The sequence below is a fragment of the Jaculus jaculus genome, chromosome 6 (genome assembly GCF_020740685.1).
Source record: "Jaculus jaculus isolate mJacJac1 chromosome 6, mJacJac1.mat.Y.cur, whole genome shotgun sequence".
In the NCBI taxonomy this organism is placed as follows: Eukaryota; Metazoa; Chordata; class Mammalia; order Rodentia; family Dipodidae; genus Jaculus; species Jaculus jaculus.
This window is the reverse complement of record NC_059107.1, coordinates 66,123,758-66,144,658: the sequence shown is the minus strand read 5'-3', so window position 1 is coordinate 66,144,658 and position 20,901 is coordinate 66,123,758. Positions and strand designations below refer to the sequence as shown.

Here is a 20,901-nt window from a genome sequence, read left to right as displayed (position 1 = left end):
GGGACGTCAATACACAGTATCTGGGCAGTGGACACCTGAGAGTAGACTCACAAATCCTCAATGGGAAACCTGGCAGCCGAGTGGAGTAGATAGTCACAGGGGCCCAACCACACTTCTTCCTCCTATAACCCTGTCCAAGGCAGCTCCATCACCTGCATTTGCTTGGTAACAGTGGACTCCAGACAAGGAGTAGTGACTGACTGGTCTGGAACATGGAGTGGCACCATTTCTACCAGATGCCTCAGTGTCTCCCCAGAGGACCAGACAGGCCAGGTCACCTCTCTGGGACATGGAAGCTATTGATTCCCTTAGCACACCACAAAAGAACCATGTGTGGCTTTTGGTCTCAGTTCCCATTGCCCTCCAGTATTCTTGGATGACAAAATTCTTGCAACCAGTCCTCAGGCCAACCCTGTGCCCCAGAGGTGAACATTCAGATTTCATCATGCCACTTACATGCTGCCACAGACCACCCATACCTGGAATTCAAAAGTCAAAGGGGGCTGGAGAGATGGCTCAGCAGTTAAGGTGCTTGTATGCAAAGCTTAAAGGCCCAGATTTGATTCTCCAGTACCCAATACAAAGCAAGATACAAAAAGTGGTGCATGAATCTGGAGTTGTTTACAGTAGCAAAATACTTTGGCATGCCCATACTCAAATAAGTTTTTTAAGGTTTCAAAGTCATAAAAATAAGACAGACTGATGAATTGTTCAGATGAAAAGAGCTCATAAGGCATACAGTCTGTATCTGAGTTGGATCCAGAAAACAAAATACTTTCTTTGGCAGTAAGAGTATCCAGACAGAATGCTTGCCTAATATGCACTAGGCCTTGGGTTCTACCCCTATCACTGTTAATGTAAATTCATACATTCATACATTTCCTTATTTCCTTTTTTTCTTTTTTTTTTTTTAGGGTCTCATTCTAGCTCAGGCTGACCTGGAATTCACTATGTAGTCAGGGTGGTCTCAAACTCACAGCAATCCTCCTACCTCTGCCTCCTGAGTGCTGGGATTAAAGTCATGGACCACCATGCCTGGCTTTATTTCCTTTTTTTTTTTTTTTTTGTTGTTGTTGTTTGGTTTTTTTTGAGGTAGTGTCTCATGTAGCCCAAACTGACCTGGAATTCAATGTGTAGTCCAGGGTGGTCTTGAACTCATAGCAAGCCTACCCCAACCTCTGAAGTGCTGGGATAAATGGTGCACATCACCACAGCTGACCAAATTTATATCTTTCTTATTTATTTATTTAAAATTTAATTAACTTGCAAGGAGAGAGAGAAAAGAATGACAGAGAGAATGGGTACACCAGGGCCTCCAGCCACTGCAAATGAACTCCAGATGCATGTGCCACTTTGTGCATCTGGGTTTACGTGGGTACTGGGGAATCACTTTCTAGTGTCTTCTGCAATTTCTCGCTTGAGTGTTTTAAATTCTCATTGTACAGATTCTTTCCTTCCTTGGTTAGGTTTATTCCAAGGTACTTTATTTATGTTTGGTTTTTTTTGATGCAATTGTGAATGGGAGTGATTCTCTGATTCCATCCTCTGAGTGTTTGTTGTTAGCATATATGAAGGCTACTGATTTCTGTGTACTTAGTTTGTATCCTGCTACATGGCTGTAGGTTTTTATCAGCTCTAACAGTTTGCTAGTAGGGCCTTTAGGGTACTTTATATATAGAATCATGTCATCTGCAAATAATGATAACTTGATCTCTTCCTTTCCAATTTGTATCCTTTTATGTGTATCTCTTGCCTTATTGCTGTGGCTAAGACTTCCAGAACTATATTAACTAAAAGTGGGGACAGTGGACACCCTTGTCTTTTTCCTGATTTTAGTGGAAAAGCTTCCAGTTTTTCCCCATTTAGTAATATGTTGGCTGTAGGCTTGTCATAAATAGCTTTTATTATTATATTGAAATATGTTCCTTCTATTCCCAGTCTCTGTAGGACTTTTATCATGAAGGGATGTTGGTGTTTGTCAAATGCTTTCTCTGCATCTAATGAGATGATCATGTGATTTTTGTCCTTCAGTCCATTTATATAATCTATTACATTTATAGATTTGTATATATTGAACCATACCTGCATCTCTGGGATAAAGCCTACTTGGTCAGGGTGAATGATCTTTCTGATATATTCTTGTATTCTGTTTGCCAATATTTTGTGGAGAATTTTTGCATCTATGTTCATGAGGGAGATAGGTCTGTAATTTTCTTTTTTTGTTCTATCTTTGCCTGGTTTTGGTATCAGGGTGATACTGGCTTCATAGAAGGAGTTTGGTAGAATTCCTTCTTTTTCTATTTCCTGGAAAAGCTTAAGAAGCAATGGTGTTAGCTCTTCCTTAAAAGTCTGGTAAAATTCAGCAGTGAATCCATCTGGGCCTGGGCTTTTTTTAGTTGTGAGATTATTGATAGCTGTTCGGATCTCCATGTTTGTTATAGGTCTATTTAAGTGATTAATCTCATTTTGATTTAATTTAGGTAGGTCACATAAATCAAGTAAATCATCCATTTCTTTCAGATTTTCATACTTTGTGGAGTATATGCTTTTATAGTATGTCCCTATGATTTGTTGAATTTCTCTGGAATCTGTTGTGATGTTACCTTGTTCATCTCTATTTTATTAATTTGTGTCTCTTCTCTCTTTCTTTTGGTCAGATTTGCTAAGGGTTTATCAATCTTGTTTATCCTTTCAAAGAACCAACTCTTTGTTTCATTAATGGATTTTTTTTTTGTTTCTATTTCATTAATTTCTGCCCTAATCTTTGTTATTTCTTCCTGTCTACTGATTTTTGGTTTGCCTTGTTCTTCTTTTTCCAAGGCTTTAAGGTGAAGCATAGGTCGTTTACTTGCGACCTTTCTAATTTCTTAATATTGTCACTTAAGGCTATAAATTTACCTCTTAGAACTGCCTTCACTGTGTCCCAGAGTTTTTGGTATGTTGTGTTCTCATTATCGTTTAACTCTATAAATTTTTTGATTGGGAATCAAATAAGAGTAAAATAGGTCATAGGGACAGGGTTGTTCCCTCGAGGGATGGCGTGGTGCAAGAGAATAACAGAAGAGAGAGGTACCTGGGAGGCATTTGGAGACCATTCTGTTCTCCAGGCCTCCCATCCACATCTGCCCCTCACCCACATAGTATAGGGCTTATTCCAGTTCATTCTGAGCTTGCTTCAGTAAACCCCTGGTATTAGAGGCTGTCAGGTCCCAGGAGTCACAGGTGGTGCTGAAGAAGGAAAGGCCAACGAGCATGTGATCCTGTCTGGGATTGGATCAGAGGTCCTAGAACTTTGAGGAAATAAGGGTCACCCCCACCTGCTGCCTCCTTCTGAGACAAATCCAGTAATGGCTCCTTCTGCCCTGAAGAAGGGAAAGGGGACCTTGGCCTCCCATTTGGAGAATGCTAGCCAGGGGCAGCACTAAGTTGCCTGAAGCAGAAGAATCATGAGTACAAGACCTGACTGGGTTATGGAGTAAATTCAAGGCCAGCCTAGGGAACTTAGTGAAACCTTGTCTAACCTTGTCTTCAAATAAAAATAGCAGGCGGGAGAGATGGCTCAGCAGTTAATGCACTTGCCTGCAAAGCCTAACACCAAGTTCAGTTCCCCAGTACCCATGTAAAGCCAGATGCACAAAGTGGCACATGCATCTGGAGTTTATTTGCAGTGGCTAGAGGCCCTAGTATGCCCATCCTCTCTTGTTCTCTCTTTCTCTCTCCCTCTCTCTGCCTAGTATGGTGGCACACACCTTTAATCTCAGCACTCGAGGAGGCAGAGGTAGGAGGATAGCTATGAGTTTGAGGTCAGCGTGAGACTGCATAGTGAATTCCAGATCAGCATGGGCTACAGCAAGACCATACCTCAAAACAAACAAACAAACAAACAAAAAAAAAAAACAGTAAAATGAAATAATAAATAAATAAAATAGGACTGGGGAGATGGTAAGGTGGAAGAAGCACTTGCTGTATAAGCATGATGACCTGAGTTTGGATCCTTAAATCCATGTCAAGCTGGATAAGTGGCATAAATGTCTGTATTCCCAAAGTATACTTGGGACAAGATGGGAGACAGAGATGGGAGAATACCATCCCTTCACCCTCAAAGTTCAAGGCCAGCTAGCCGGGCATATGCAGCAGAGAAAAACAAAGAGACCCTATCTCTAAAACTATAGAAAGGGAGGAGTAAGGACTGGTATCCACGGTTCTCCTCTGACCTCCATACAGGCACCCTGGTATGCACATACCCCCCATACACATTTGAAAAGGAAGAGGGCTGTGTATATAATTCAAGGGAGTATCACCTTGATTGTTCCCTTGAGGGAAGGCTTGTGTAGCACCTACAAAGCCCTAGATTCAATAAGAGCACAAAGTTCTGGGTCCCCAGTTCCATGCAGGTCGATGCCCATCTGAGTTTCTGGACTTGTACCTCCTGGGCTTGCTCAGTATGGAGGGTGTTGGCCATCTTCCCTGAGGTCCAGCACCCTTGAGGTACTTGGTAGGGATCCCAAGTCTGAAACATATCTGTTCCTCTCTGGGGATTTCCATATGTTCTGCTTCTCCCCAGGACTAAGGGGTTTTCAGATTCCTAACATGCTGAGTTCTACGGGTGACAAGAAGTTGGAAGCAAATATGAGGTGGACCCCTACAAGATCTGAATCCCATTCCAGGACCTCCTCTCCTTCTGGAGTCTCCAGAAGGATCCATCAAGATCCTCACCCACCCCAGAAACAAACTGTCCTCCCACTGCCAGAGCTGCCTCTGGCTGTCTGAGTCAGAGGCCTCCCTTGGGGCATCCCTACACAAATCCACACCTGTATCCTGGCTTAATGTTCAGCCTCTAACATTCAGTATTTTTTCTCCTCTTCAAGGTAAGGTCTCATTGTAGCCCAGGCTGACCTGAAACTCACTATATAGTCTCAGGGTGGCCTTAAGCTTAGATGATACTCCTACTTCGGGGAGTAAAGGTGTGACCCACCATGCTTGACTACATTCAGCTTTTTATTCCCAGGGTACCTGTAATATGCCATTTGCCCAGCAGATTCTTTTCTATTTGTTTACCATGAACCATCATTTCCTGATCCCTAATCAAGATACCTCATAAATAGTCCTTGGCTCACTTTTAAGCATAAGGGGCAATTTGTATGCTAAAGTATTATAGATTAAAACAATTAGAGGAGGGCTGGAGAGATGGCTTAGTAGTTAAGCCACCTGCCTGTGAAACCTAAGGACCCAGGTTAGATTCCCCAGGACCCAAGTAAGCCAGATGCACAAGGTGATGCATGTGTCTGGAGTTTGTTTTCAGTGGCTAGAGGCCCTGGTGTGCCCATTCTCTATCTGCCTTTCTCTCTCTCTCAAATAAATAAATAAAAAACAATTAGAGAGGCCTGCCATGGTGGCATATGTTTTTAGTCCCAGCACTCAGGAGGCAGAGGTAGAAGGATCTCCATGAGGCCAGCCTGGGACTACAGAGTGAAGTCCAGGTCAGCGTGGGCTAGAGCAAGACCCTAACTTGGAAAAAACAAAAAGCAAACAACAACAACAAAAATAGTTGAAGTGAGAGTTTTAGAAAGTCTGACACCTGGGGCTAGGGATGTTGGTTGAGTGTTTGCCTAACATGCACAATACTACATAAACTAGATTTACATGCAGACCTGTAAGTGCTAGCACTCAAGAGGTAGAGGCAGGAGGATCAGAAGTTCAAGGTCATCCTCAGCAACATAGTTCCAGGCCAACCTGGGATACATGAGATCTTTTTTAAAAAAATTATTTTTATTTATTTATTTGAGAGCGACAGACAGAAAGAAGCAGAGAGAGAGAGAGAGAGAGAAGGGGGGGAATGGGCGCGCCAGGGCCACCAGCCACTGCAAATGAACTCCAGATGCATGAACTCCTTGTGCATCTAGCTAATGTGGGACCTGGAGAATCGAGCCTAGAACCGGGGTCCTTAGGCTTCACAGGCAAGCGCTTAGCCACTAAGACACTTCTCCAGCCCCTACATGAGATCTTAATAGAAAAGACAAAAAGAAAAGAAGGATGCTCTCACTTTTGGTTAGAGAACCTTCTCTTTTTAGATGGCAGTGACCTTGGAATGCCCACAAGGCACCATGGTGCTGAGAAGTGACAGAGGAGTGCCCAGCACTGCAATAACTTTATCACACCTTCCAAGGCTCAGGGTCCATTGCAGAAGAGGTGGTAGAAAGAATATAAGAGCCAAAGGAAGGGTAGGACTCCTTACAACGTGCTCCTCCAGACACAAAATGGCCTGGATATCCATGACCTCACAGTGCCTGACACTACCTACATAAGACCATCATAATAGGAGGAAAAGATGATGACATCAAAATAAAATAGGGACTGGTTGAGAGGGGTAGGGGATAAGGTGGAGAGTGGAGTATCAAGGGGAAAGTGGGGGGAGGGAGGGAATTACCATGGGACATTGTTTACAATCATGGAAGTTGTCAATAAAAAAGAAAGAAAGAAACAGAAAAGGAGGGAGAAAAAAAAGTAAAAGCAAAAAAAGAAAGAAAAGAAAAGAGAGTGGTGGCACACGCCTTTAATCCCAGCACTCAGGAGACAGAGGTAGGAGGGTCACCTTTGAGTTTGAGGCCAGCCTAACACTACATAGTGAATTCTGGCCTAGTGAGACCCTACCTCAAAGAAACAAGATAGAAACCCTGAGGCTACATAGTGAATTCCAGGTCAGCCTGGACTAGAGTGAAACCCTACCTCGAAAAACAAACAAACAACAACAAGATCAGAGACATGCCATTACTATTTCTGTCTTGCTTTTCCAGGCCACATATTCAGAAAATACTTGAGTTTTCCCCCTCATACCCATCCGTCACCACTATTCAGCACATTGCATGGTTTTTTTTTTCCCCAGAACAGATCTTTATTGCTTTTTTGAAGTAATTGAACTGTTATCACAAGGCTCAATGGATTTCAAAGCAAATGACAGAAGGAAACATGCCCTTGTGCACATGAGAGGGCTGGCCAGGGAGGAAAAGAGAAGTCTGGAGGACCCTGGAGGCTCCTACAGCCAAGACCCAGACCAACTAAGTGGGCTTGGGGGCCTGAAAGTGGCTGAGCTACACCTCCAGGGATCTAAAGGGATCCTTGGTCCCTGGTGACCAACATTTGTATTATCCTTGGAAGAGTCTTTGCTGCCCACAGAAATTTTCCTACCACAGGGACCCTTGCTCTAAGCCAGCCCTCCCCTCCCCAGAGCCATTTCCCTGATGCCTCCCTACCAAGGACAGGATAAAGCCCTACAGGAGGAGGCTGATCAAGCCCAGTGAGTCGCCCTGAGCACCTGTCCCCAGGTGGGGAGCAGGAGAAGGCTTCTTAGAAGGAGAGCTGCTCCCCAGAGGATTCTTCCTCAATGAGCTCCAGATCAAATTCATCCTCCAGGGAGCCGCCAACCGGCAGCAGGCGGAACTTCTTCCCCTTCAGGGTGCAGGTGCGATGCTCAAAGTCCAGCACTGCATTATGGTCCTGTAGCACATCGGTGCCGATGATGGCCTCTTCAGCACTTGCATTGGCCACCAGGAACTCTGCCTTAAGCTTCAGTTTGCCTAGGGACACCACTGTGTCCCACACGCCCAGGATCTTCATCTCTGCCCCATTGGCCACTTTGACCACGTTCTCAAAGGGCCGCAGGGTATCCAGATCACCGTCTGTGACCTCCTCCCACAAACTCGGATGGACCACGGACACCTGGGCCCCAGAGTCCACCAGGAATCTCACAGGCACTTTGCCAATCTTCCCCTTGAGGTAGTAACCCTTACCCATGCTGTTGGCAAACAGAATCTCCTTGGGCTGGAAGCTGTGGGAGGCCCTAGGGTCCCTGAAGGCCTTCAGGAGGGTCTCCTTCACAGTCTTAAAGTCGTCCTGGGCCTGGACACTGAGTCCCTGGTACACCTCCAGGGCATCTCCCCTGAGCGACTCTTTCAGGAACCTCATCTTGGTGGCATGGTCCCAGTGGTTGAGGTTGTCAATGACTTCAAAGCGGTGCATCCAGAGGCTTGGGGCTATGTTGGCTCCATCGAAAGGTTCTGGGGTGAAGGCGTGCACCTGGCTCCTGGATCCACTCACAGCCATCCTCCTGCTCACTTCTGGAAGCTCGGCAGCAACCCACACCAAGAGAAAGCCACAGAACAGTGTGGGCGCAATCACGCTGGAGCACCAGGTCTCTCTTGGCAGTGCTGTGTTCTTGCCCAGCCTGGGCAAGCAGAAGGAAGCAGGTGCACGGCTGGCTGCTGGGTGCAGAGCTGTCTGTGGCCTGCTCACGCTGCAGAGCCTTTTTGATGGCCAGCCTGGGCCCCCAGGGCTCCTCATTCTCCTTTGTTCTGGAAGCTCCACCCCATCGTCCCGCCCTCTTACCAGCATCCTGCCGGACCTGCAAGATGGGTGCCTCACCCTCTGCATCTATCCACAAGAACTGACACAGGCCAGCCCTCACTGCCAGAAAGGCAAGTCCTAGTGGAAGGAGGGGGCTGATGAGGACCCTTCCCAGCCCGTGTCCCTGAATAACCCAGGTGGGGACATGGAAGATGTGATGAAATTCAGGTGTCTGTCATTAGCTGGAGAAAAGATGCCGGAACTAGAGTCCATCTGTTTTGAAATTTGAGAACCTGGTTACCCTCACTTGGCACCACTATGCAAGGTCAAAAGAAAGGCACCTGCATTTACTGAGCTCCTACTGTGTACTAGGCACCAATGGAGTATCTCATACATTCTAACCCAAGTGTGGGATCCTGTAAGATTCTCTGGGGAGGGAGAAATGAGGATCCTAGAATCAAAAATGCACAGAAGTCTATTTAGCTGTCTTGCTCTTGGATTTTTTTGGTGTGGTTTTCTATTATATTATAACATATAATTTCATATGTGTGTATAATGTTTTTTGGCCCATTACTCTCTCTCATCTCCTCTTACTCCCTCTAAACCCCTTCTACCCAACTAATGCTTTTTCTATTTTCATGTTGTGTGTGTGTGTGTGTCCCACTAAGTCTAATTGGGCTTGCTTGAACATGAGTGACTGTTTATTTATTGCAATATAGGCTACTTACCAGTGGCTACATCACTGGAGACTATGCCTCCCCTTTGTCCCATTGTTTTTAAAGACAGGGCCTCATGTAGCTTGGGTTGGCTTTGGACTCCTTATCCTCCTGCCTCCACTTCCCAAATGCCAAGATTATAAATGTTCTCCACCATGCCTGGTCCTTATCCCCCCCCCCCCTTTTTTCTCTTTTGGTTTTTCCAAGGTAGGGTCTCACTCTAGCCCAGGCTGACCTGGAATTCACTATGTAGTCTCAGTGTGGCCTCGAAATCATGGTGATCTTCCTACCTCTGCCTCCTGAGTGCTGGGATTAAAGGCGTGCGCCACCACGCCTGGCTCCTTATTTCCCTTTTCGAGACAGGGTCTTCCTAGATATCTTTGAACTCAGAGCATATCTGCTGCCTCAGCATCCTGAGTGCTGGAATCTCAGGCATGTGCCATCACATGCCCAACCAGAAATTGTTTTCTATGAACACAATCTCTTCAGTAAGTTTATTTCATAATTCAGAGTCAGCTCTTTTGAGGACTAGACGTTGGCCTGTGGGGCTCATTAAGAGCCAGATATCTTAGGTGGTGAACCTCAAGAAGTGATGGCCAGAATCTAGGATAGGACTGCAACCTCTGGGTAGGCCTTATATTTGACCTGCTTGTACTGTTTCTTTCCTATACCTTTATTTTTCTTTCCTGCCTCCCTCCTTTCCTTTATTCCTTCCCTCCTTCCTTTCTTTCTTTTCAAGACAGAGTCTCTAGGGCTGGAGGGATGGCTTAGGGGTTAAGGCATTTACCTGCAAAGCCTAAGGACCTCTGTTCAATTCCTCAGGACCCATGTTAGCCAGATGCACAAGGGGATGCACGCATCTGGAGTTCATTTGCAGTGGCTAGAGGCTCTGGCATACCCATTCTCTCACTCTCTCTCTCTGCCTTTTTCTCTGTCAAATAAATAAAAATGAAATATTTTTTAAAAAAGACAGAGTCTCTAGTCCAAGCTAACCTCCCACCCCTAATATAGACAATTGGAACTTCCTGATCCTCCTGCCTCCTAGGATTATAGACATGTGTGTACCACCACGCTGGTTTGTGTAATGCTGGGGATTAAACCCAGAATTTTGTGCATTGTAGGCAAGCAAGCCCTCTACTAACTGGGACACAATCCCTAACCCTGCCTTCTCCTTTCCAGAATTCTTCCAAGAGACCTTCCCACTTGTGCTGTAACCCTTCCTCTCCCAAAGAGCAACGGAGAGTCTCACCCTTTGTTCTCACAGCCATTGGCCATGTTGGCAACACCACTGGTGAGGAAGGCTTTGGCTGGAGGAGCCTTCCACTGCTTGGGATGCCACAGACACCCAAAGGGCTGATCTGTGAGCCCAAGAGCTGGAAGTTTGACTTTGGCCAGTATAGATACATAGGGGCTGTTGAAGGAACTAGTTTTATAACACTGTTCAAATGCCTCTCGTCCATGGAGCTTTCTGCCCTGTCCCTAGCACATGTACACTACACACTCTGGGTGAGGATATGCTATGTACTTCCTTATGTTTGTTTATGAGTCCTTCTCTGAAGTGAACCAGACTGGGGTGTACAAACTTGCCCCCCCACCAACCCCATGTTCAGAAACTTACTATAGTCTCTTCTTGGCTCTAGGCCTGGCTATCACAAAACCAGACAGATTAAGGGAAAACGTTCTGGTTTGTGGCACACCTGTGGCTCTGGGGTTGTTAGGACATTTATCACTTAGTACCTGGCTGAGACCCTAATCCTACTCCTGGATGGCCCCAGGGTCCCCAGCTAGATTGCAAACCCCTCAGTCCCTGCTGCTGTTCACAGTCCCTTCCACCTGACACAAGTGAGCCAGCACAGAAACATGTGATCAACACCTCTTGTCACAGCTGCCTGGCTGAGGTGGGGCCATGGTGAGTTGCCAAGAACTAAGAGGAGGAGAAATAGGTCGCAGGAAGATGTCAAGAGCAATAGATCTCCAAGATGATTGCACAAGAAAAACCACACATCCAGAGCCACAACCCAGCCACCCACCAAACCAGGAAGCCCCTTCCACAGGTGGACTTTGGTGGATAGACTGTGAGCCCTTGATACAGGCATTGTTCTGTGGCCCAGTGATCTGACCTTGTGGCTTTCTGGCTCTCTAGGATTTGTCACTTTGCACACCTGGTCCCCTAGAAGTGGGAACAAGGAGGGTAGCATGTGGTTGAGGGAGAGGAGAGAAAGGATAGAGGATATTGAGATGTTCCAAACTGACTCCTCACACCATGGTGCTGAACGTTGTTAGACCTCCTGGTCCCAAGGTGAGGTGAGGCATGTGCAAATAAGATCAGGGTAATGGGGTGCTGGGTACTTGGAGGTCACGCTGAGGTTCTGAGGGCTTGTACTGTTGATGATCTCTGAGAACAGGGTCTGCAGTGGACAGTGAGGCAAGAGCTGATTATTAAATGTTCAGAAATTTGGGCTGGAGAGATGGCTTAGCGGTTAAGCGCTTGCCTGTGAAGCCTAAGGACCCCGGTTCGAGGCTCGGTTCCCCAGGTCCCACGTTAGCCAGATGCACAAGGGGGTGCATGCGTCTGGAGTTCGTTTGCAGAGGCTGGAAGCCCTGGCGCGCCCATTCTCTCTCTCTCTCCCCCTCTATCTGTCTTTCTCTCTGTGTCTGTCGCTCTCAAATAAATAAATAAATAAATTAAAAAAAAATGTTCAGAAATTTTCAGAGTTAGTTGCTATGCCAATTTGGTAGTTTTAAGTGGCTCAGTGGGAGTATTTACACCACAGAAATTGGAAATTGGCAAATGCCAATTGAAGATTGTCTCCCTTGGAAAACAACTTACCCTTGCCTGGGGGCCTGTGTCCCCTTTGTTTCCTCTTCATCTTCTTCCACTTCCTCCTTCTCCTCCTCCTCCTCCTCTTCTTCTTTTTTGGTTTGTTTTTTTGAGGTAGAGTCTCACTCTAGTCCAGGCAGACCTGGAACTCACTCTCTAGTCTCAGGATGGCCTCAAACTCATGATGATCCTCCTACCTCTGCTTTCTGGATGCTGGGATTAAAGGTGTGCGCTATCATGCCCGGCTTTCTTCCTCTTCTTTTTGGTGTGTGTGTGTGTTCATTTGTGAGAGTGCCGGCACAAACATGCTACACTGTACGTGTGGGGGTCAGAAGACAACTTCAGGTGTCAGCCTCTGACTTTCTGAGGCAGGGCTTTTGTTGTTCACTGCTATGCTCACCAGGCTAGCTGGCCTATGAGCTTCTTGAAAATTCTTCTGTCTCTGCTACCCTTCTTGTCCTAGGCACACTGGAATTACAGAGCTACTGCATCTGGGTTTATGTGGGTTCTGGAGATCTGAACTCAAGTACTCACATTTGTGCCACAAGTGTTTTACCCACTGAACCATCTCCCCAACTCCATTATCTTTCCCAATCTCTCTCTCACAAACACATACACACACAACAAAGTTCATAGCTATCTACAACAACTTGGGCCTAAATCATTTATGGAGGAACCAAGACCATCAGACCTCCAGGCTCACCCACAGTCTCTACACGTGGGTGACTGAAACAGATGGTCTTCCACAGGGAGACTGTCCAGGGTTTCCTGGGGTTCACATGGGGTTTCATGACTAAATGACCTCTGGCTGAGTGTAGGGCTCATTTCTGGCTAGGAGCAGGAACTCAGTGAAGTTAAGTTCTCAAGTTTCTTCAGTCCTTGGAAGACAACTATACTTGGGATATCAGGACACTCTGGGAACTCCCAGGTGGCTGATGCTAATGGTGTGCTGAGGAGCTAAACCAGCCAGAGCAGGCAGGGAGCCACCATCTCCTTCCAGAGCCCAGGATATCACAGCTAATTATTGACCACTATAGGTATTGAGGCTAGGGTGGGACACCCTCATTATCACCCATTACCATCTCCTGAGCATGCTCTGAAGCAGGTACACTGAACTTGAGGATGATAAACAGGAAGGGCTTAAGGACTCTCCACCCTCCACACCTCTTCTGAAGAGGCCTGGGCTATGAGCTCTGTCAGCCCAATTCTGTCCCATCTCTCCAGTTCCTCATGGCTACTTATTTCCCCCCAGGAGAGCTGACAAACCAACAAGAGCCCAGAGGAGGGTCATACAGGCCTTGAGTGCTGAAGCCCTTGGTGGGCAGCATAAATCCCTGCTCTCTAGATGGCTCCTGTTGCCTGGTAAGGACGTGGGAGAGAGGCCTAAGCCTTTACAGCCCTGAAGGGTCCAAGGCCAGGTGTGGACAGGTGGAAAATGGTAGGTGAGGATGCTTTTCAAACAAGAAGACAAGGGTGAAGAAGCACCTTATGAATGGTGGTGCTCCTTGTGAGCCTGGAAGAAGAGGCATAGGAAAGGGGAAGACTGACCTGGCGACACAAGCCCCTCCGCAGCCCCTGTCCAGGCTGACTCTGGCCACCTCCTGCACTGCTTTTGGCCAATATCACACTGGGTAGCTGGCTGGAGGGAGCAGTAGGGGAGAGAAAGGATGTGTGCTTTCTTATGGAAGGTTAGCAACAAGGGCTTCATGACCTTTGCTCAAAATACAATTGAAGGGCTGGAGAGATGGCTTAACGGTTAAGGTGCTTAAGCTTGCAAAACCTAAGGACCTAGGTTTGATTCTCCAGGACCCACATAAGCCAGATGCACAAGGTGGCTCATGTGTCTGGAGTTTGTTTGCAGTGGCTAGAGGCCCTGTTCTCTATCTATCAGCTCCCCCATAAATAAATAAAATATTTAAAGTAAATAAATTTAAAAAAAGGAATTGAGGGCTGGAGAGATGGCTCAGTGGTTGAGCCCTTCCAGTACAATCTTGAGAGTCTGAGAAGCCCAGGAGATAGCATGGTCACATGCATCTAAAACCCCAATCCCAGAGGGGAGCAGAGACTTGAGAATTGCCAGAGCTCATGGAAAAAATAGCAAGGTCCAGGATCAGTTAAGATACACCAGGTCAAGTAAGAACCAATAGAAGAATGATGGAGTGGGATACTGTAGGCAAACGCATCTCATTGCAGGCCAGTATATGGGGCACCATGTGGGCACATGTACATGCATATATAGCACACACACATTCCATCATCATACCACATTACACACAAGCAAAAAAAAAAAAAAAAAAAGGAATCAAACTTGGTTTGCTGCTTGTATGTAGCTGTCCTGAGATTTGAACTAATGTGTTCATTTTGCATTGGGTCCTGCAAAGTTTTGTAGCTGTATATTTTCTCTATCTAATGGTAAATCTTTCTTTTCTCTACACTACTCTTCTCTCTTTCTTTCTCTCTCTGTTTTGTACACACACAAGTACTCCTCACCACACACTACTTATATAGATATTACCAATAGAAGCATAGTCTCCACACACAGTACACACATTCTGGGCATGTAAAATACATACCAGATCAGCTACACAAACTCATCCCACAGTGTTCAGATCCAGATGGATGAGAAATGTTTTAACGTGCATGTAGAATTAAGCTCCATCTTTTCTTTCATATATCTGTGCTTGTCTTTACAGTGAGTATTAAAATCCTATTTATTGGAGGCACCTGCTGTTTATTAGCCTCTGGGTACACTTACTGCTTCAGAAAACAAGGCAGGTCCCCATCACAGTGGCTTACAAGCTAATGAAAATAGGATGCTGATGTTTAACAGCCAGGGTTTGAAGCATTTAAGACCAACATATATATGCAGGCTGACCCACTTAAAGCAGTTCCCAGTCACAGCCACGCCACTTTGAAAGGAGCAAACTTTAAAAAATTATTTATTTGCAAGGAAAGAGAGAAGGGGGGGGGGAGAGAATGGGCACCCGAGGGCCTCTGGCCACTGCAAATGAACTCCAGATTCATGTGCTACTTTGTGCATCTGGCTTTACATGGGTGCTGGAGAATCAAACCTGGGTCCTTAGGCTTTGCCTTCAAACTCCCTAACTGCTGAGCCATTTCTTCAGCCCAGGAGTGGACTTTTAAATGGGTAATCTGTCTTCCGCTTCTTCCCACTCTGTAACGTGAAGGGCAGGAGGCCTTCTTTCTACCATTGGGCTCATAACAATCAGGGTAAGATCCTCCATCTTCCCCACCCCCACTTGCCACCACAGCCCATCCTGAAGCCCCATCCTGGGGTTGGTATGAGCACCTGTAAGCTGTAAGTGCTGGTGGTACAGTCCTAGGAGTACTGTCTCATGCATGCCGCCTTCCAATACCTTCTTCATAAAGATTGTGGCTACAGGTCTTCAAGTTGAGAAGACAAAAAGAAGAGGTGAATTTGGTAAGAAATATAACCAGGGGCTAGGAATGTAGCATGGTTGGTTGTATACTTAGTTTGCATACAAGAAGAACTGGGTTCAGTTCCCAGCACTGTATTAAACCAAGCATGGTAGCACTATTCCTAACACTTGGAAGTTGGAGGCAGGAGGATCAGGAGTTCAGGGTCATTCTCAACTGTATAATGAATTCAAGGCAAGTATATGAGATCCTGACTCAATAAAAATATCTAGGAGTTCAGATAGGAGCCCAAGAGAAGCAGTAGATTCTAACCAAACCAAAGAGTGCTCGGAAATCCAAGCATGTTCCTTAACGCCAAACCACAGCTCCACTATGACTATGTGGGAACTATCCCGCATTCACATCAGCTACAGCCAAGGCATGTGGCATGGTAGCTCTTCCTTCCCAGTTCATCTTCTTGGGCTCTTCCAACTTCCTGAAGATAAGTGTCCCTGTCACAATCCTCACCAACCAGATCACTGTAGCCACTGAGGGACAGAGCACTTCTCCTTATATGACCCTGTTCTACAACCTCCCCTCTGGTTTGGGTCACTCTCTCCTTCTTTACTACTGCACTTAGGAGCCCTTCCATCAGAAATGCTTCAGTGTAGCCCACCAGTAAATCTAATACATCAGCAGGCACAAAGATACTTGGGAACAGGTTGGCACAGGGTCCAAGGCACTGCGCAAAACAGTAGTCAGGGCTCTAATGCTATTAGGAGTTCTCAGATTTGGGGTCAAGACCAGGGTCAACCAAGAGTCTATGGAAGCAAGCTGCTGACTAATTAGTAGAAGTCCAAGTTACTGAAACCGGTTCTGTCCTGCTTTTATCTTTCAAATAGGAAGATTACTAAGGTGACCTTGTGTCAGCCCTTCCAGCTGAGTTCCCACCTTTTCCTTCATTCCAGTGGCCCAACCTTTGGCCCAGCCCACATTACTGCCAGTCTCGTCTTTTGCCCTCTTCCCTTCTCTTTTCAGAACCACAAAGGCACAGGTGCACGGCTAGACATCAGCTTCTAGGAAAGACCCTTTCTCTACCTTCAAGGTTCCCTCCATTCACCTGAGTTAAGAAAGACTTGTAAAGTAGGTCCAGACTGAGTTGAGTATGTTAAACCACTTCTCACAGTACACCCCTGAAATTTATGAGCTACCCAGACAACCAAATAGATTGAGTAACTCTAGATAGAAGTGGGCTTCTAGTGAGGCCAGAAACCCTGGCTTGGAGGGAGGCATATGGAGGATCCTGCCCAGCTTTGGATACCTCAAAGGCAACTTTGAACTGAGCCTGAAATTGTTTTAATTAGTAAGCTAATGCTAACTAATATGGTGAGCAACACAAACCATAAAGTGCTCTTGGTCAGAATGCTCTTCTGCTGAATGCGTTGCTAACCCAGCTTGTCTCTCAGAAGTGGGATGATGGAGGGTACCTTCCCAGAGCACTCTTTCTTCTTACACATCAGAAGTAGCAAGGGCTGAAAAAGGAAGAAGGAAAGGACAGTAGAGCCCTAACTTTGATGGAAGCCTCCAGGTGATTGGTAGCAATGTTAGTGAAAATTGCCTACTCTGTGCCAAACACACTGCTGCTGGTTAGTGTAAGGCACTTGAAGATTTTGCAACATAAATGGTTATGCCTTCCTCTGAAAGATGAACCAGGCTCACAGCCTACCCCACAGAGCTCGTAGGTGAGCTGTGAAGGTGGAGTGAGGGAAGATCAAACCCAGATTCTCAGAATCTGGAAAGGCGATGATATGAGAGGAGAGAATGCCACAGGTGTTTAGAGACACTGGGCAAGGTATGCCAGCACCTGTCTGACATGGTGGTGCAAACCTTTAATCCTAGCCCTTGGGAGGCTGAAGCAGAAGGATGGCAGGTTCCAGCGACATAATTATGCCCTATCTCAGAACAAGAAAAGAAGGAAGTGCATTGTCACTGAAGCCACGGACTGAGGACACCAATAAATTATGAGTGTGGGTTCGTTTTCCTTGTGTCCAACAGGCCACCCAGACAGGGATGTGGAGATGATGGCCAAGGCCCTGTAAACCAGGCTGGCAGGAGAACTTAGATGAGAGCCAAGGCCTCAGTCCCTGTAGACCTGGCTGACAGGGAAGCTGTCCCATTGACACACAAAAAAATCAAGTATCTTAGAATCTCTCTAGCCAAGAAAGTAAAAGGCCTATACAAAAGCCAGGCTTGGTGGCACACACCTTTAATCCCAGCATCGGTAGGCAGAGGTAGGAGGATCACCGTGAGTTTGAGGTCAGCCTGAGACTACATAGTGAATTCCAGGTCAGCCTGGGCTAGAGTGAGACCCTACCTCAAAAACAAAACAAAACAAAACAAAACAAAACAAAACAAAACAAAACAAAACAAAAAAACCAATAAAATAAAATAAAGATCTTCACAATGAAAACATAAAAACGTTGAAGAAAGAAGACATGAGAACATGGAATGACCTTCCATGCTCATGGATTTAAAGAATTAATATTGTGAAAATGTCCTTCCTACCAAAAACAATATACAGATTCAATGCAATTCCAATCAAAATCCCAGCAATATGCTTCAGAGTTAAAAAAAACAAAAACAAAAAAACAGTTGAAAGACGCCAGTCGACAAGGCGCCGCGCGCGAGACCGGCTGGGAACCCCCTGGTGAGGAGCGCGGGTCCTGCGGACGAGCCGCCATGAGCAAGGCCCACCCTCCCGAGCTGAAGAATGAAATTAAATGGCGGCAGACATGTCCAAGGAATACTGCAGGGATTTGATCCCTTCATGAATCTTGTGATTGATGAATGTGTGGAAATGGCAACTAGTGGGCAGCAAAATAGTATTGGGATGGTGGTCATACGAGGAAATAGCATCATCATGTTGGAAGCTTTGGAATGAGTTTAAACAGTGGCTTTTCAGAGGAATTCATGCCCCCTTCTCAAAAGGCCTATTTTACTATTGATGTGAAATCAGGTCATGTACATTTTCATATTAAACTTCTTTCAAAATGTAAAAAAAAAAAAAAGTTGGTGAGCCAGGGCTCCCTGCCACTGAAGATGAATTCCAGATGCATGTGCCCCAGACAGAATGACTTTATTGGGCTTTTTCTCAATCTACTCAAGCACAGCTCTGTCCTCTAGCAAAAGGTTAATAATGCTTCCCTCAGAAGTCAGCCAAGGGGGGGGGGTGCTATATCCAGGAGTCTCTCCTGCTTTCCATAGCACACTTTGGGACCCCCCTCAATATCCCTAGAGGTGAAGTTCAGTTTCCCACCCAGCTGTAGAGCTCAGAGTATGTCTGTGCCTCTCCTGGTCATACCTGGGCATTTTCCACAGCCACCCGCCCCCCTTGTTCCTACCTGAGCATCTTCACCAGGAGCTCCTGTATCCAAGGGCTTTGGGCATCAACCTGGCACTGCTGACTATCCATAAAGGTCCACACTCAAAGGGGTTTCCCCCCACACCATTTTCATCATATTCTAGTATATAGATTTTGCATTGAAATGTATAAACCAGGGCTGGAGAGATTGCTCAGTGGTTAAGGCACTTGCCTGCAAAGCCTAATGATGGGTTTGATGCTACAGTACCCATGTGAGGCCAGATGCACAAAGTGGCACATGCATCTGAAATTTGTTTGCAGAGGCTAGAGGCCCTAGTATGCCCATTCTCCCTCTCTCTCTTACTTTGCAAATAAATAAATAAATAAAAATATAAAAAGATATGTATAAGCTAGATAGGCTCAGAACTAGGAAGGTTGAAGCAGAAGCATCACCAAAAGATTGAGGTCAACTTGAACAACATAGTAGATTTCAGGCAAGCATAGGCAGAGTGAGACCCTACCTCAAAAATAAAAATAAATAAATAACTTGGACTTGGAGAAGGCTCAGTGGTTAAAGGTGCTTCCTTGCAAAGCCTACCTTCCTGGGTACTTCCCCAGTACTCATGTAAAGCAGATGTACAAAATGGCACATACATCTGAAGTTTGTTTGCAGGCAACAGACTCTGATGCAACCATGCTCTCTTTCCCTCCACCCCCACCCTGTCTCCTTATAAATAAATAAATAATATTTTTTTAAAAACTAAAAAACGCCAGGCATGGTGGTATACACCTTTAATCCCACCACTGGGGAGGCAGAGGTAGGAGGATCAATGTTAGTTCAAGGCCAGCCTGGGGCTACAGAGTCAATTCCAGTTTACCCAGGGCTAAAGTGATATCCTGCCTCAAAAACAAAAAAATAAACCACAAAAAGAAAAAATGAACTATGAAATATATGTGTTGCCCAAATAAAATGAATTTTCCATAGTAATATGATTTGCCATATGTAGTCAAATAAAATGAATTTTCCATATGTAATCTGATTTTCTATGTGTAGTCTAGTCTTCCATATACAATATGCTCTGATTGTATCTATTTGGCTCTATTTAGTTATTTATTTAAGAGAGAGTGAGAGAAAGAGGCATACAGAGAAAAAGAATGAACATGGGTGTAACATGGCCTTTTGCTACTGCAGACAAACTCCAGATGCATGTGCCACTTTGTGCATCTGGCTTTCTGTGGGTACTGGGGAATTGAACCTGGGCCATTAGGCTTTGCAAGCAATAACCTTTAGCCACTGAGCCATCCCTCCAGCCTGCTTTCTTTCTTAAATCCTGATAATGAAACATGAAATTAATCTTTCAATCTTCCAGTTTTCCAGTTGGAAAAACTGTCCCATCCAGTGGGGCTCTGCTGGGTTCCGTGGAGCGAGGCTGTATGGACTTCTCACTATTCTAAGGGGCAGGGGAGAGTTTGGTAAATTTCCAATCTGTCATATTACTATTTAAAAATACAATAAGGATGAACTGTTTCACTAATTTGTGTGTCATACTTGTGCAGGGGCCATGCTAATCTCTGTATCATTTCAATTTTGTGCTGCTGAAGCAAGCACAAGATGAATTGTTACAAAGTAAGATAAGTAATGTATAAATAAACGCATGCTCCATTTGTTATTAATTCACTAAGCATGGTGGGGTGCTAAGAACCTCAGATGAGTAGAGGTTGGTGGTGAGTGGGCCCTGAGGCGTGGAGTAGTTTTGTCAGTGTTTTTGATACTCTTATCCATGGCGTAGAGCCACACCTCCCCTGCCAATCTCAGAGCAATTTCAACATGCATCTTTGGGGCCATACTGAGGAGCAAAGTGCCTGTGTGTAGCTTCCTGTCCATTGATAGCACCAGGATGGTTGAGTTCAAATCTTGACCTAGCCAACTGACTAATGAGGACACTGGATTAATGGGGTTTAATATTTCTTTATATTTATTTATTTGCAAGCAGAGAGAAATAGAAGAGATACAGACAGACAGAAAGAATGAGCACACCAGGGCCTCTAGCCACTGCAAATGAACTCCACATGCAATGTGCCACTTTGTGCATCTAGCTTCATGTGGATACTGGGAATTGAATCTGGGCTGTTAGGCTCTGTAGGCAAATGCCTTAACTGCTAAGCTACCTTTCCAGCCTGGGTTTAATGTTTCTAACCCTTGTTCTCCTCTTAGGATTGTTCTAGGGAATTAATATAGTAATTCATGCTGGGAGCCCAGGGCAGGGCTGGAACCTGGTGCACTC

General features: G+C 45.6%; 1 protein-coding gene and 2 pseudogenes across 1 annotated transcript; 1 reads left to right on the top strand and 2 right to left on the bottom strand.

Moving 5' to 3' along the window:
* Window positions 1–7,344: 7,344 nt before the first annotated feature.
* Asprv1 (aspartic peptidase retroviral like 1) lies at window positions 7,345–10,331 on the bottom strand. The gene is given in 3 exon segments (XM_012951101.1): window positions 7,345–8,248; window positions 8,250–8,427; window positions 10,319–10,331. Coding segments are annotated over 3 exon segments (1,095 nt in total).
* Window positions 10,332–17,994: 7,663 nt separating this feature from the next.
* LOC123461704 lies at window positions 17,995–18,289 on the top strand (annotated as a pseudogene).
* Window positions 18,290–20,128: 1,839 nt separating this feature from the next.
* Window positions 20,129–20,225, bottom strand: LOC123461865 (annotated as a pseudogene).
* Between the last annotated feature and the right edge of the window lie 676 nt (window positions 20,226–20,901).